At 48.1% G+C, this 15476-nt stretch overlaps 1 protein-coding gene across 7 annotated transcripts in view; it reads right to left on the bottom strand.

The window, feature by feature from the left end:
* The window catches only part of daam1b (dishevelled associated activator of morphogenesis 1b), a 51201-nt gene that overhangs the window by 22018 nt on the left and 13707 nt on the right, over positions 1 to 15476 (bottom strand). For 5 of the 7 annotated variants that reach the window (XM_035524228.2, XM_081717529.1, XM_081717527.1 and 2 more), the window contains exons 2-3: positions 5740 to 5996; positions 265 to 354 (exon numbers count right to left, since the gene is read on the bottom strand). In XM_035524228.2, the coding sequence (XP_035380121.2) occupies positions 265 to 354; positions 5740 to 5922 (273 nt within the window). In that variant the 5' untranslated portion in view covers positions 5923 to 5996. Of the gene's footprint in view, positions 1 to 264; positions 355 to 5739; positions 5997 to 12670; positions 12800 to 14253; positions 14616 to 15476 lie in introns of those variants that run through there. The other 2 variants (XM_081717525.1, XM_081717526.1) reach the window with 2 other exon arrangements.

Genomic DNA, 15476 nt, shown 5'->3' with positions numbered 1-15476 from the left:
TTTGAAAAAAGGGGCCATTTCCAACCAGTGAAGTGCCCAGTGTTTGAGCTGAGAGAGAGCTTCTCTGGACAGAAGAGGGACATCAAGGAACAGCCCGTTCATACCAGAGCTGGGAGTGCTGGCACTTTGATCTGTCTTTGATTTCTCTTGAGCACTGTCTGGTCACAGCGGAGTGTCACCATTTTCCCGAGGACCAGCTGAATAGCAATTAAAGGGCACACACGCGCGCACGCACACACACACACACACACACCTTTTTCTCACCTTTTTCTTGCTGCAGTAAATCTGCCATTTCTTTTCAGCAGGCAACGCGAACATGGCTTCCCTGTGCTTTTCTGTGAGGTCCAGCTCATCCTGGAAGGGGAGAGAGAAGCTTTTGACTACTCAATTACAAACCTGCAAACTTCACAACTCATCAGACAAGACGATGTTCAGCCAGTGTCTTAAACATGCTTTAATCTCACGCATCCTGCTATCGGGCAACCCCACAGGAAAGAAACATTGTTTATGGTTTTTTTTTTTTACTGCAGGCATCTCCAGTATTTCCTCTTTTTTGTGCTCAATGGGGTTGGAGGGGGAGAACAGAAAGATTTCATCAAACTCATTCGTGTACATAGTTGTGTGAACGCACAAATACCAAGCACAGTACGGCGACCATCTGCTCCACCAACAGGTTCCTTTTGCTTGGTAGTGGAAATAGCGCTCACCAATAAGTGCTGTGTTGTGGCTGGCCCTTGACAGTGGGTGTTGCTGAGAGCGCTCTTGGGTCCGCAACCACAAATGGCCTGGAGATGTTTTCCAGCTCAGAACACACAGCTGATACCACCAGCAGACCTTGCAACTATCTTAATTCTCCAGACACACACACACACACACACACGCGCCCACACACACATGCGCCCACACAAATTCCAGCAATATCTCCATGACTATGGCAGCGAAACCATGCACTTAATCTCCTTCTGCCTCCAGAGACACGGTTGTGAATGCCCCCTTCCCAAGCACGCCCTCACATTCCACGGTTCCAGATTGCGCCGTTCCCATTCACCCTGTTCCCAGAGTCCGAACGGGGCAGCTCTGCCGAAAGACTCCACAGTGAGCCGCATTGCTCCGCAGAAGGGCCTGTCCCGCACGGGTCGCCGGTCTGTCAGATTACGCCCTGGACCCTTTGCAGTTTTGCAGTGGCTCTACTCAACACTATGAACGCCCACTCTTCTTGTTGGGGCTGGGTGGACATGCCAGGCTGACATGACGCGCGTCCGATGGCACGTGCTTCAGCTAACATTCATTGCTGGGTGGCCCACCGTGGACCGGACAGTCGTTGCGTGGCAGGCCACTTTCAGTGCAGCATTAAAAACCGACATGGCAGTGGTATGTTCGTCGCTGTTGGCCTAGTACAAACTGAAATCAGTCACAGCAAAGCTGCAGGGGTTTGAACAAACGCAACTATGATAGCTGGCTTCAGAGCACTCCACCACCCAAATATATGCCATCAACATTGATCCTGAGGAGATGCTTGAAGCCAACTGTGCATGCGAACTATAGATTTTAACAAGGCATTTACAAGGTAGACACATCCAAGGGCTGATGGTGTATAAAGAACAGAAGGCACGGAGCAGCAGGCGTTCCCTCTGTAAATAACGGAAGACAGACGATTGTACGTTCGCCGCGTGTTCAGCTGTGCTGGAGCACTGCGGCCCTGCTTTCTACACTCACTTGTCTTGGTGCTGTAACAGTAGCTACTATCAAGCAACACTAAATTCACTAAAAGCCTCACATACTGTTCCTTTGGCCGTGATCCAGGTGGAAGCTTTACCATTAACACGCTGCAAGGAGAAATGTCCAGTGGGGAAACTCTGCATTTTGGCCTTCCTACGCAGTCACTAGCTGTCGGAGTTATAGACTGCTTAAAAAAAAAACCAAAAAAAAAACCAACGGAGCTAATGTCTTTCCTGTCTGGTCAGTCGTGGTGACAGTAATGTCCACGGTGGCCAGCGGGGGACAGGAAAAGCAGCTGGGTGTCCTTTCCTGCCCTGGGTGTCTGTCATCGCTCCTCTTCCTGCTAATCTCCCATCCCATCGGAAATGAAGTGCACACTCAGCCCAAACTCCACACACACACACACACACACACACACACACACACACACCACTGCAAGTTTTTGTACCACTACACACACACACACGCTAAAAATTGTAGCGAGGTACACAGGGTTTCCAGAGAAACAGGAAGTTTCAGACAGAGGTCCTTCACCGGCAATGTGTCAACCGCGTGTGCACACACACACACTCACTCTGTGTAATACAATCAAAATATTCTGAATCATAATTGCAATGTGTCACCGTGCTCATCCCCACTGCCACACAGAACATCTCTGATAACGGGGGCATGCCGAGGGTTCGTCGGCCTATCAAAGCTCTCGTAACATGATCGAGCTCCTGCCCTGAGCAGCATAATGTAACAGAGGGCTGCTACATTTCAAAAGAGACCAATCCACATTTGTGGGGATGTTTTCTCTGATATGGTACTGGGACTGTCTCCTGCATGATGAACGGGCAGGTCTGTGCTGCCCTGTGATCACAAGGGCCACAAACACCACCTCCCCACAGCACCCAGCCATGCGGCATACGGAGCCAGCCCAGAGAGCAGAGAAGCCCATAGCTCATCTGTGGCACGCAGCTCAATAAAACATCACAGGGGCATGTGTGCCATCTGTTCCGCTGCTCAGAAGGACACATTTCTAACAGTAAAAGCGGTTCGGTTTAATGCGCGCATCAGCTGCCGGATCTCTCCCAGTTAATAATAAAGCATTCGCTCTGTAATTAAAACTGCTAAAATACGCATTAAAACTATGGCAACACAGCCGAAAAGGTTTAGATAACGTCCACGGCGCCTGCCACGGGATTGGGCATGCTGCACATCTCCGAGTCCTTATATGGTTCTGTCCCCCAGGTCATAGTTTATGCCTTCATCTCCAAGCTATATAAGGCAACAGAGAGCCCAGGTTTGAGTCATGGGCTTTCCACATTAAGCCAAGATGTTTAAAGCTCCCATCTGTGCCCAGTGCTGTTACCTATACAAAACTCATAAGTGAGTCCCAGACAAAAGAGCAACTTTTTAGACATTCTCCAAAGACCATCATAAATTTTTAGCATCTGTGGAAAATCTCGGGTGCCGAAAAACTTTATTATTCACACATAGCAGACCCCTTAAAAACAGCTTAAATAGCTTTATGTTGCATTCTTCTCACAAATACAGAATACAGCATGAGACAGACTCGCAAAAAAGCTAACCCACGGCAGCATGTAATTGGGATTTGCCTGATTCAGTTTAACTTCATCTACTCATTAGCCAAAGAACATTAGATTTTTTGGGTTTAGCACGCAAAGCAAATCAAATTAGGCTGCAAGAATGAATCTGCAATGTATCCCGTGAGGAATTCGGAGTTAAAAAAAAAAAAAAAAGTTCTGTCAGTTCCATCACATTACTGAAGACTTTCAAAAAATATTTCAGATCAATAGTTTGTGAAACATTATTAATATGCAGTAGTTTTAAGAACCTAGGTTGGGGGTCTTCACCAGATACAGAACTATTCACAGAACTAAGCGGAATACATTTATATGTTCTGCCCATTACAAGACAGTAATTTACAACTTGAACATTTGACTCGGGCCAGAACCACGCGTGGCAAAGTCAGTGAAGCAGTAAACATCTCTGTCAAAGCGCCTAAAGCTGCTTTGTGTTGCGCATCAATTCAAACCAACATGTGGGATAGGGAGGTTGAAGAGACAGCCAGACAAAACCAGGCAATTAGTCTCTAGAGCACGCCAAGACAGAAGGCCACTCAATGGGGCCCATTGATGTGCAGAGCAAAGACAGTTGACATACTGAGCACAAGTTGAGCCAACAGACCACAGGGGTTGGCTGAGCGAAAGAGAGAACAAGGAAGAAGAAGAAAAATGTATGCATGAGAGAGAGAGAGAGAAAGTGTGAGCGAGAGTGAGAGCGAGAGTGAGAGAGTGTGAGAGAGAGAGAGAGAGAGAGAGTCATGTCTTGCAGCACTGATCTCAGTTTGATCAGTCAGTAAGCCAGAATGCATCAATTACACCAAATTAGAGAGCTCACAGGGGGCGGGGTCTGGGTCTGGGGGCGGAATAAATTGATCATAGTGATCATGGGGTTCCACATTACCATTCATTTTGTCTGCATGCGCTACATAAGCAGTCATAACATGGACACAATAACAGAAACAAATAACATCAAGCACCTGATACATACTGCCATGCTTTGCTAGAAAAATAGCTTACGCCCTTATTGGAGGCCACCATGCAGTATGATACTGGACTGTTCTTTAAGACTAAAAAGCTTCCAGTTTGTTAGAGGGAAGAAGTTCCGTGAGGTTCGGATCTTCAGAACATCGCAGAAGGCATTGTTTAGTAGTGTGGAGAGGGAGTATTATATCTCAGAAAATGGAAGATATAATATGGAAACATTGCAAGGGACCACTGTTTGGATGATAGGACACATGTGTTGCATGCATTCGTCACGTTCAACGGTGGGCAACAGCTGGTGTGGATGGTGGGCTTTCTTTTAGCTTTTTTACATTTCCAAATGTAAACACTAAGATGGGGGGGGGGGGGGGAGCGAGTGAAACGCGGCTCGTCGGGACCACGTTCCCCAATCAGGGGTCCTGGTTCTGTGCACAGCAGACCAGGTTAGGTCAGGCTAGGTACCCCTGCACGACAGCAGCTGATACATGCTCCTCCTCATGTGTGCTGATGTACAGCTTTGCAAGTCTCACAGCGTGAAGCTTTTATTCAGCCTGGGTCACAAAACATTCACTTCCAAGATCTGTTTCGAGGCCGTAGCTTCATCGCGCCCAGCCGTCATCCTGTAAAAGTGTCGGCCAGTCGGTAGTTCCGCCTCACGAGTGCAGCCATGCCTGCCATGTGGTGTTGCGTTTAAACGGTTTTTAGGGTCCTGATCCCATGCAAGTGCACAAATCAGTTTTGCAACAAGCCTGAGATAAATGGTGCAAAAGCTGAGGCGGGCAGATTTGAAGTTGTGCTGTCATGTTTAAGAGGTTGCGAGCTCGAATTTGTGGTTGTACAGCCAAAAATCTTTTTGCGTACAAATACATATACTCGTAAGTTCTCATATTCAAAAGCACAGATTTTGATTTAAAAGTTCTCAGATTGGATCCTTCAAGCTCTCCAGTTTTGCAACATAATTATCTCCATAGATTTTGCTGTTTTATTGACACCTGCACCTGTAATTTGGCCACCAACAATTTTGCCCCATTTCAAACACTCTTGTTCTTCTTAGCTGCATCATTCTGCTTTGAAAACTCGCACATTAAAGTGCTCATTTATAGGTGGCACACACTGTTAACTGGCACACAGCCTAAATCAACAGCCTGCAGAGCATCCTTTGTAACTGATTTAGTTCATGTCTGTCCACCCCTTTAGTCTGGCCACTATGCAAAGATATACAGTATTCACTACAACACAAGAACATGCAGGACTGCTAATGACGTTAAAACATGCACAATGGCATACACACACACACACACACACACACGATCCACAGATGCGGCATGCGGCAGCTGTACACCAGCAGGAAAAACAAAACACCTAAAATAGAATGAAAACCCCCTACTGCACTGCTGCTGAAAACAGGACAAAAAAGGAAAATCACGTGAGAAAAAGACAAACGTGAACATCACATGAGAACACTCACCACAAGCTCAGAGAACATGGCGTCCAACTCGTCGTAGCTGGGGATGGGGAGTGTGGGCTCCATGGTCTGCAGCACAAAGTCCTCCCGCAGGCGGTACGTGATCTCCGGGTGGTCCCCGCTCTGGAAGCAGCAGAAGACGAAGGACATGCCACGCCCTCCGCCGCCACGCTTGCGGGGCGCCATCGCTGCTCGCAAAAAAGGTCCGGGGTCAGGGGGCGAAGGTGAGCTTAATCAGTCTGGTCCCTTGTCACAGAACCCTAAGAAGAAGCACAGGTAGACATGTTGGTCTGTGGTCGGTCACGCTGGGGTTGTCAGCAGCACAAAGACACAGCATAAGCCAGTCAAGAAACTGTTCACATTTAAATCACTTTTCAGTTTATTCCCAACCCACAAAAATGAGAACTGTGGGAAAACAAATCTGGGCAGTTTTACTAAGCAGGCTGAATCAGGACCAGTAGTGATGCTGTCTAAGTGCCACATCAACCTGGTTCAGTGGACCTGCACGCGCACACACACACACACACACGTTCCATACCCCGTTTGGCATTCTAGGGGCAGCCAGCACTAATGTGGTTTGTATCCACATGTATTGATCGCTGAATGTATGCACAGGAAGTGAATCCTAGACCTCCATTAGTCTGTGTTGTCTGTAACGATTGCAATCAGTCCATTGTATTCATAATCCGGTCTCAAGTTCTCTAGCAGCCCACCCTCAGAGCACACAGGAAGGGGAAGTTGTCCTGTTTGACTTTTACGGTTTCATGGCCAGTCATAAAGATCCACTGGGACTGGGACCATGGCGTCAGAGGAGAGAGGGAAAGTCAGAATCTCACAACGACAATGACAAGTTTAAAGAAAGCAGATGAGCTGCCTGCGTTGTGTAGGATTTCCTAGGCACACAACTACTCACTTTGCTTGCCATAAACACAAAAGGCAACTCACTACCGTACCCCATGAAAGCACTTCCATGACTGTCGAGGAAAGTTGGAAAGTTGTAACTCAAAGAAGCCTGTTAAAGGAGCTGTTGGCAGAGTCTCAAGATACTTGCTGTCTACTGTGCTTCTCAGTACTGCTGTTTATACACTGGTCATCAAACACTGATGTGTGCATTGCAGATTCCATTCCAGCATAGCAGGACTTGCAGTGTCAGCTGTCAGTACAGTGTTAGGCCAAACTTCACAATGGCTGAGGAGATCTTCAGAAACCTCACAAGTCTAGTCAATGGGATCACAGAGAGCATAGCCGTTAAACTTTAAGACTACAAATTAATGAACGGCCACGTTTAAAAACATAAGTCATTGACACGCACAACTAGGGATGCACAGTCCTATCAGCACTATATCTGCACCAGTGCTCCAGTGTTTTGTGTTGACATGGTGACGCTCTAAACAGCCCATATTCCAGACCACAGAAGAGGTTGGTCACAGACTGAACCTTTTGAAATACATGGTAAAAATAGGTGAGGGAACTTCCAGTCTGTGCTGATTACAAAGCTGAATGCTAAACAGTTCCATATTTTTTTCTTTTTTTTTTTTTTTTAAACCATTGCCACTGGCCTGTAATTTTCCCGCCTCCGTGTCCCTCCACCAAACAGCCAGCTGAATCCGTATCGCTCAAACACTTCAATAAATCCAACCGGAATGGCAGGTGCTGGAAGAGAACGGCACACCTGCATGGAGCGGAGGGGAACTCCAGGCTGGGTGTGAGGACGCTGCTCCCGCTTAGGCGCCCTCGGGTCATCCGTAGCTAGGCAGACACGGAGATGCCAAAACGGGACTGCACACAGAGCTGGTGAGCCGGTAGGGAGGATGGCTATGGAAGATCACGTGCCGAGATGACACTTTGGCCTTTTGTAATAACGGAGCGGGTGGTACAGATGCCCTGAACGCCGGCTGTTGGTTACCAGTGTAATCTCCACAGCTGGAGCGCAGCTGAACCATAACCCCTTCAGCCTGTCTGCCGCCACCAAGGAATCCTGAGCAGCCCTACCCAAGAGGAGGAGACAGTTCGCTCCCAAATGCCTGTTGACCTGGACACTGATTCAGAGTAAACAAGTTTCAGTGTACAGATCTCACAAGGCCAAACAAAATGACATTCCATGGTGGAGCAGAAATGCTATGGTGTGTTGTAGCAACCCCCCCGCCCAGTAGGCAAGAGATCACAAACACACGCGCACTCCTCTCCTTGATTGTGCAATGTTGAAACAAAGAGACCTCTCACGATACCACAGACAGACTGCACAGCAGTTTGGAGAAACTCCCCTTTGCTGAGTGCACTACCTTTACCATCCTGGCCTGGCAAAGAACTCCTGCTGCTCTCAGATTTACTGGCTCTCCAACCTCTGGCTAAAATGAGAATCCCATCACACTTGACTCCAAAACTACAATAAGAGACAACAAACCAGTGGTCTGCTGCCCAATTAGAAATCAAAGCGAGCGAGGAGGCCGCCATTACGGCCCAAGATCCCCCGTCGTTCAAGTCTGAAGCTAAGACATGCCTTTATGGGCCCGACCAGCGTGTGTGGCAAGGCTCCTGGGAGTGCGACCTGACGTAATTGAACTGAAGACTTGGGATTTATGGAAGCCACGCTGGCCCATCACATCCCGCGGCATTCGAGGCCCTCTCTACACATGCTCTGCAGAAGGTGGGTTGTACTTAGTGAACCGAGTTAACCGCTTCTGTTGGGTCCTGCCCTGCTTTGCTCCATAGCCCTGCAGGTTTGGTGGTTTAACCCAAGGCGGTGATTGCACAGGGGCCCCGAGGCGACAAACACAGCAACAATGGAAGCAGAGGAAAAAGAATGAGATCGGACATAGAAAAATGATCTCCACTCTGACCGCATGGAAGTGCACATTTGCTACGTAGCCACACATGGAAATCTTGGCAGGACAAAGGGATAGCGGTCACTTATACAAACTTATACTCACAGTCACTGTTTTGTTCAGTGAATTTACACACAGTTCACTGATACAAAGAATTCAAAGCGTGCCGCGTTCTGCTTCCGTTGTTTGTGTGCTGTCTAACTGCGCAAAAAGCAACAGAAACCAAGCTGCCAACACCCTGAGGAAAAAGGACTCCGGCAGCCACTCGAGCTCCCTCAGCCCCTTCACCTGAGAAAATCCATGTGGCAAGGTTTATTTACGTGATGTGGTTCTGTGTAATTACAAATAACACGTTTCCCTTGGCATCCGACAGAAGCTAATGAAAAGGACCTTCGACTCAGAAGATTACTTCTCATAATTGCGAAGCCCCGGGAGTAGGCCCAGAGAGTGGGGGCTTTAGTACCTCTTAACTGGTGTCAGGCCCAGGAGGATAATGATCTCAAAGTGCAACAATTCCAAGAGTTGGCTCCTTCTCTCTCTCTCTCTCACACACACACACACACACACACTGTTCAGACATGCACTGATAGACTGTTCTCTCTGCAGTTTTGCTGACTATCACCTTGACTATCTTCACAGCCCCCCCCACCAGCTTAATGGCCTCTGGGTTTCAGGTCCCAAACATTCAAGGGAAAAAGTCTTTATCCACACAGAACAGTGAGTGAAGGCTGCAGCAAGATTTTTTTTTTTTTTTTTTTTGGTGGTTGTTTTTGTTTTTAATGAAAGATACTAACAAGATGGGTTTTCAACTAAGCTCAATGCCATTTTATAACATTTACAAACTTTCCATGTCAATGTTCTTAGCCTGTCACTCCAAAGACAAGCTGTACCCCCCAAACTCCGCCATTTATAATTTTCCAGTTGTATTCAGTGAAATTGAAGCTCTGGGCTCTAAGCAACAACATGTATGCTCAGAAGGACAGACGTCAGTCTGCCGACGAAAATGTGAGGTAAATAAATGTCTGGTTTGCTGCTGGGCAAGACTTTCACCAACACCATCCATCAAACACCATCCCTCAAACCCATAACTTGACCCTGATCCTCCCGCTCACGAGAGCAGTTCTTACTAGTTTTACAGCTAGACCTGCGATAAATCGAGCTGCAGTTTGGTTAAGATATGCGATAAATCAAGTTGCACAAGAGTCAGTGGAGCAGTGAGTACTCACTGTACTGCACAGGCAGCTTTTAAAACACATAAAACTGTAGCGGTAATTCTCAAAGCTCTGGAAACGATGGATTGACACAGAAAACAAATACGCCTGGAGAGATATTGGTGGTGTGTGGGGAAGACGTTAACGTGCCCAGGTAAGCAGGGTAACCTACAAACCGCTCCATGAAGGCTCAAGCAGTATGCCAAAGCCAGACCTTCTAAGGGGGTGGGTGGAGAGCCATAGCTGGTCCCACATGTTCCATGTGGTCATTCCGACTCCCTGATAAACACACTCTTTGTTCCCGCACTGCAAACACTTCAGATTGTGCGAGATTAAACTGAGCAGCCATCAGCAAATAAACTCCGGCTCCACCATACCGCTGTCAGGTGGGAGGATCTAGGCAGGCTAATATATGTACGTTACAAACAATGATGCCTGGTGCTGGGATTAACCGGATGCCTGCAGAGCGCACGGGTCAGCCACAGTCCACAATGCCATGTGCTCGCTTTGTAAAACATTAACCTGAAAACACAATAACGGCCGCGGTTAAAGCGGCCGCTTGTTGCATGCAAGGTGCTCACATTAAGAACCTACAGGCAGAGCAGCTACCCTCCCGGAGGCAAGAACGTCTGTTTATCTCAACACGTCCTTGACTTTCTCAAACAAACTTCTAGTAGCATAAGGGCTTGTATACACACCTACGTGTGGATGGGACAGTCATGGAAAAGGAAGAGAGCAGGACCACGCTGAAAAGATGTTTATTCGCAATAAAATGTCCATTCCTGTGCAACATCCGTCTGACGCAGGTTAGCCTTTGGTCTTGTGTAATGCACTCTTAAAAACTCCCCACAGCCAACAACCAAGGCCTGAGTTAAATCAGGCTTATTACAACAGGATTTAACAAAAGGCAACACTGTGAGGTGCTTGGGTCCCCCAGGACCAGAATTTGAAACCAGTGTTACAGGTCAATAGACTTCTGAAAACGTAACCGCCCGGCCTGTCTAAATGGAGTAAGTGCACGCCTTCGTCTTAAATGTTCCAAACCAAACTAACAAGGGAGCGCACTGGTTTGAAGTAAAATGTACGAGTCTAACGGACCCTGACCACTCTACTCCCCTGTGTGTGTTCAGACACAACAAAGAGTTCCCTGCAGCACCGAGCAAAACACAAACAATGAGCCAGTGAGGAAATATTGCAGACTGCATCAAAACACGGTCAGATCCAGGAGCGGGTTTTTAGAACATCTCATCTGATTTTAACATGCTTAAGGGATTACCTTCAGAACCAGATGAGAATCACAGAAAATGAAATGAAACAACAGAACTGGATTTATTTTTTTTTTTTTTAAATCACCCATTTTCCTCGACACAGTTCAGTCGCTATAATGGCACGTAGATGCACTTGCAAGCCTGGAGAAAAGGTTCACCCTCAGTTGACTTCGGTCCCTACCCCCACTGGGGTGGGCCACAGGGCTGTAGGGAGGGCTTCTGCTCCAGTGGGGTGTGTGTGGGGGTGTCCGGGGGTAGTTCAGTGTGGAACGTCACTCCAGACTCTGTTTTCATTCTGGTACTGTAACCATATTAGTTCCCCAAAAAATCCCTGGCACTTCACACACTTCTGGTCTTGGAGAGGAGTTAACCAACCTCCCCCCCCCCCCCGAGGGTGTGCCTCAATACATTCCACACATACACTGCTGGGTTCTACCACAAAGCTCTCTCACCTCCTAGTAGCATGCTATAATATTACTATAGTATGGTCAGTAGACTTCTACACTATACTTTTACTAGACCTCCATTATAGGGCATCTATTGTAAATGAATGCAATGCCACATTTCCTTCCCCAGGCTGATTCCTTTGTTGACACAGAGATGAATTTTTTACATAGACTAAGGATTAACATCTCCTATTGCTATTTGAATATTCAAAGCTTTTCAACGAATGTGAGGAATCCCAGCCCACTCCTGATACGCATATATCAAACACGCACTCCTGATTTGCATATGCATGACAGATGCAAAGCAAACATTTCAAATCGCAAATATAAGGGTGTGCCTGTAAATGAATAAATTGTAGGCTCTAACCAAATCCCTACTTTCACCATGTTCCACATACCTACTGCATTATGGCATGTAACACAATCTGCGTGTTGTTGTAACTTCAGACATGTTATTCTAAATGGGCGGACCGGCCGCACAGACACGCTGATGTTTGTGTGCGGCTGAGCTGGAGATTAAGTCGCATTGTCCTGCTAATGTGTCATGTTATGCAGGAGGCAGGAGAAATGGAAGCGGGCCTAACTGCAGGCCAGGCGTGCGGTCTCGAGCCGCTGCTCGCACGCCGGCGCCCGCACGTGCTCAGACATGACTTTATCCAGCCCGACAGCCGAGAGACTCCCACTCACGGCGGTGCGCAACGCTAGCTAGGAGGTTTCTTCCTGCGCTCTCCGGCTCGCTCGTGTTTCAACCTTCGCCGCATCCCCCTCTCCGTTTCCCGCGCAAATCCTCAAGACGGCTACCGGCGTCGGCTCAGTTTAAACACCTGCAATCTGCCAAAAGGGCAGGAGAAATGCCCCCGAGGAAGCGAAAACCGGTGCAGAGACAGGAAGTAGAGGAGGGGATGTGTACGGACGCGTGAGTCACAGGTAAACATGATTCACGCCGTTTCCCTCGTCACGAGAGCGCCCCTCCAGACCAGGCGTGTAATCATAACCCGGCGTTCACGCACTGCCTGGGGCTAAAAAATCCCCAGTGAACCGTAAAGCTGTCAGGCAGAAGCTGAGTCAAAAGGTCCCCATTAAGGAGCGCGGCCGGCGAGACGCTAAAGGCGATGACGGGGCTAAAAGCAGAGGAGAGTCAGCGTGTGACGTGATGTGAGTAAATGGACGGAAAGCCCCGACACCTTGATCTCTGAGTGCAGCAGGGGTGAGACACCAGAGCAGCACCCGGTGCCTCCTGTCCCTGATCCAGCCCACGTGCAGCTGGGCAGCCTGGTGGAGTGCCTGAAGGACCCCGGGGCCATGTGTGGCTGCTGCCTCATCACAGGAACATGAGGAAAAAAAACAAACAATTGATGAGCACCATGTCTGTCTCTCTCCATCACGCACGCACGCACACACACAGTATGTAGCGGTGGGAAGGAAGTAATATGTACTTAACATTTTCTTTTGCCAGGACTATTGAAAATCGGTTGGGTTCATTATTAGAAGCATCTATAGAGTAGAATAAATATATAAATGAATTAAATAACAACAACTAATAGCTATTTACTGTGTCTCCATATGTAGCTTCCTGATGGCAAATCGTGAGAGACCCCCTGGCACTGAGAGAAGACTGTGGGACACATACTATCTGGTAAGCACCAGCTGTATGGAGAAATCTTCATGGGTGCGCATATACAGGAGTGAGGGGTTGTGCGTGCATGTGTGTGTGGATACTGAGATGAGAGGTCAGGTCTTAAAGCCAGTGCATGCTATGGATGCTTTAGAAGCTCAGACATGTCTCTGATTACAGGGACCCAGGCCGTGCTGGCCTTTCCTTCAGAACCTGTCCCACAGCCCCTAGTTCACAAACCCGCCGTTTCACACACTGATAACAGCCTTCTGACACTGGGCAGGCCTAAAATAATGTTCCTGAATCAACAGAGCACAGAGTTCCACTGGGAGGCCATTAGTAGCTCCGCCCAGCGTGGGGACCAGCAGACGAGTGCGCAGAATGAGACGTGGTCTCCGTTTTTTAAAAGAGGTGTTGAGTAACAAAGCTATTACCAGCAAAGTCCTTCATTAATCACCAGGGCCGCGGTGGTCCGAGGACTAGCGGTTGGGTGTCCCGCTCGTGTTGTAATAACCCCACAAATCACCCAGCTGACCGGCAAAGGGACGGCCGGGTCCAAACACAACCAGCGGACCCCGGCCGGGTCCAAACACAACCAGCCCCGGAGCGCACCTACACGGGAGTTCAAAATTTCATACGCCCTTCAGTCCTCAGTACGTTAGAGGGACAAACAGGAGGGTGAGGAGTGGCTCTCCCACACAGATGGCTTGTCAAACGTGTTTTGCAGACAATGAGTCCCCATCCCCCAACACCGCGCTTGCACAGGCCACACATATCCTCCCACTGACCCGCCCCAACACCTCTGATGTACCGCGCACACACACACACACACACACACACACACACACCAACACCAGTGGAAAGCAAAGTCAGAATGGCTACAAGAACCATCACTGCAAGCAAAAAACCAGAAACGGCTGTTAATTCATCCACTTATTTTACAAGCCGCTGAACGAAAACTTTCAGAACGTCTTTTAAAACTTAAAATTAAAAGGTCATAATTCACAAGAACTTGCATTGATTTTGAGTAAAATTCTAAAGAATACAAATCACCGATTATTTTATACTGCTTCATTTTTAATTGATTTCCTATCTATCTTAACTGATTCTGCAGCACATAGTTTCTAAAAGTCCAGAGTTTTATTTGCTTACCTCAGCAATTGACAGCCAGTGACCAAATCATTGAAATGATGCTTTCATGTGTCAAAAGCACGGACTTGCCAAAAACGCAACGCTCCGCCTGCATGGCGGAGGGCTTCAAGTGCAGGGGCAGGGCTCTCCACCCAATGGGTCGAGAGGGCTGTGGGCGCCGGGGCCGCTGACGTTACCCCTGCCCTCAGGCCGGGCCAGGGGCAGCTCGCAGCAAGAACAGCCGCGCTTAGGTCACCCGCTCTGCTCCTCGAAGGCAAGCAGGAGCCTGCAAATGCACTAGAGAAGTCACATAACATTCAGCTGGATCACACCGAGAGGCCCCTCCTCCCCGTTCCTTAATTCTTCCAAGCCGTGACTCTGCGCAAGTCTGTAACCAGACGGACCAAAGGAGCGCGCGCAGCAGCCAGTTCAGATGCCACCTTCAGAACTGCTTTAGAATGCTGCATTGAGGAATTTGGCCATCCCTGCCTCTGCTGCAGTTGCCATAGCAACCATCGCTTACTTCACCCGCCGGTGTTTCAAAATCTCCCCCACCCCCTACTTTAATCCGCAGATCACCATAAAACGAAAATCGCTCGTTCTTTTTCTATGGCACCCAAAATAGAGTCCTGCCTTTCCACACTTTTAAGTGATTGCAGTCTGTCCTGACAGACTGCAGGTGCCAGTGAGCAGTGGTGGAAATTGAAAGCCACACCCTCTCTCTCACACGCGCGCACACACACACACGCACACACACGCACAAAGAAGTAGAAGCTTATGGAGCGTGTGATGGGCCCGTTGAGATTTCTTGATAAAACACTGTAAACACTGACGGTTCTTTACCCCTAACCCCAATTTCAAAGGTGACTTCAGTTTTTAAATGTACTAACCTGACCTATTGATCGTCACTGTTCAAATTAATGAATGAGCTTTCATATGGGCTGGAGGAAAGGATCCAATAAAAAGACACGGTTAACCCACCTAACAAGTAGATTATTTTAAAAATGCAACACCTCCAAAGAAATACATTTGCAAGCCAAACTGCAAAGAGGGTAACTGAAAATTTACAAACGCAAATGTTAAGAAGAGTCACAGAGACAGCGAGATGAGAACTGCAGGGGACGCCCTGTCTCACAGGGAAGGAGGAGATAGCAGAGCAAAGATTGAGAGAGAGAGAGAGAGAGAGAGGGTTTAAAAATGATAAGAGTGTGAGCTATAAAAGACATCACTCCATTTATGCCTGC

The sequence above is a fragment of the Electrophorus electricus genome, chromosome 7 (assembly GCF_041902795.1).
Source record: "Electrophorus electricus isolate QZ-2024a chromosome 7, ASM4190279v1, whole genome shotgun sequence".
NCBI classification, from domain to species: Eukaryota; Metazoa; Chordata; class Actinopteri; order Gymnotiformes; family Gymnotidae; genus Electrophorus; species Electrophorus electricus.
The sequence above is the reverse complement of the archived record's forward strand: the minus strand, read 5'-3'. Positions and strand labels throughout refer to the sequence as shown.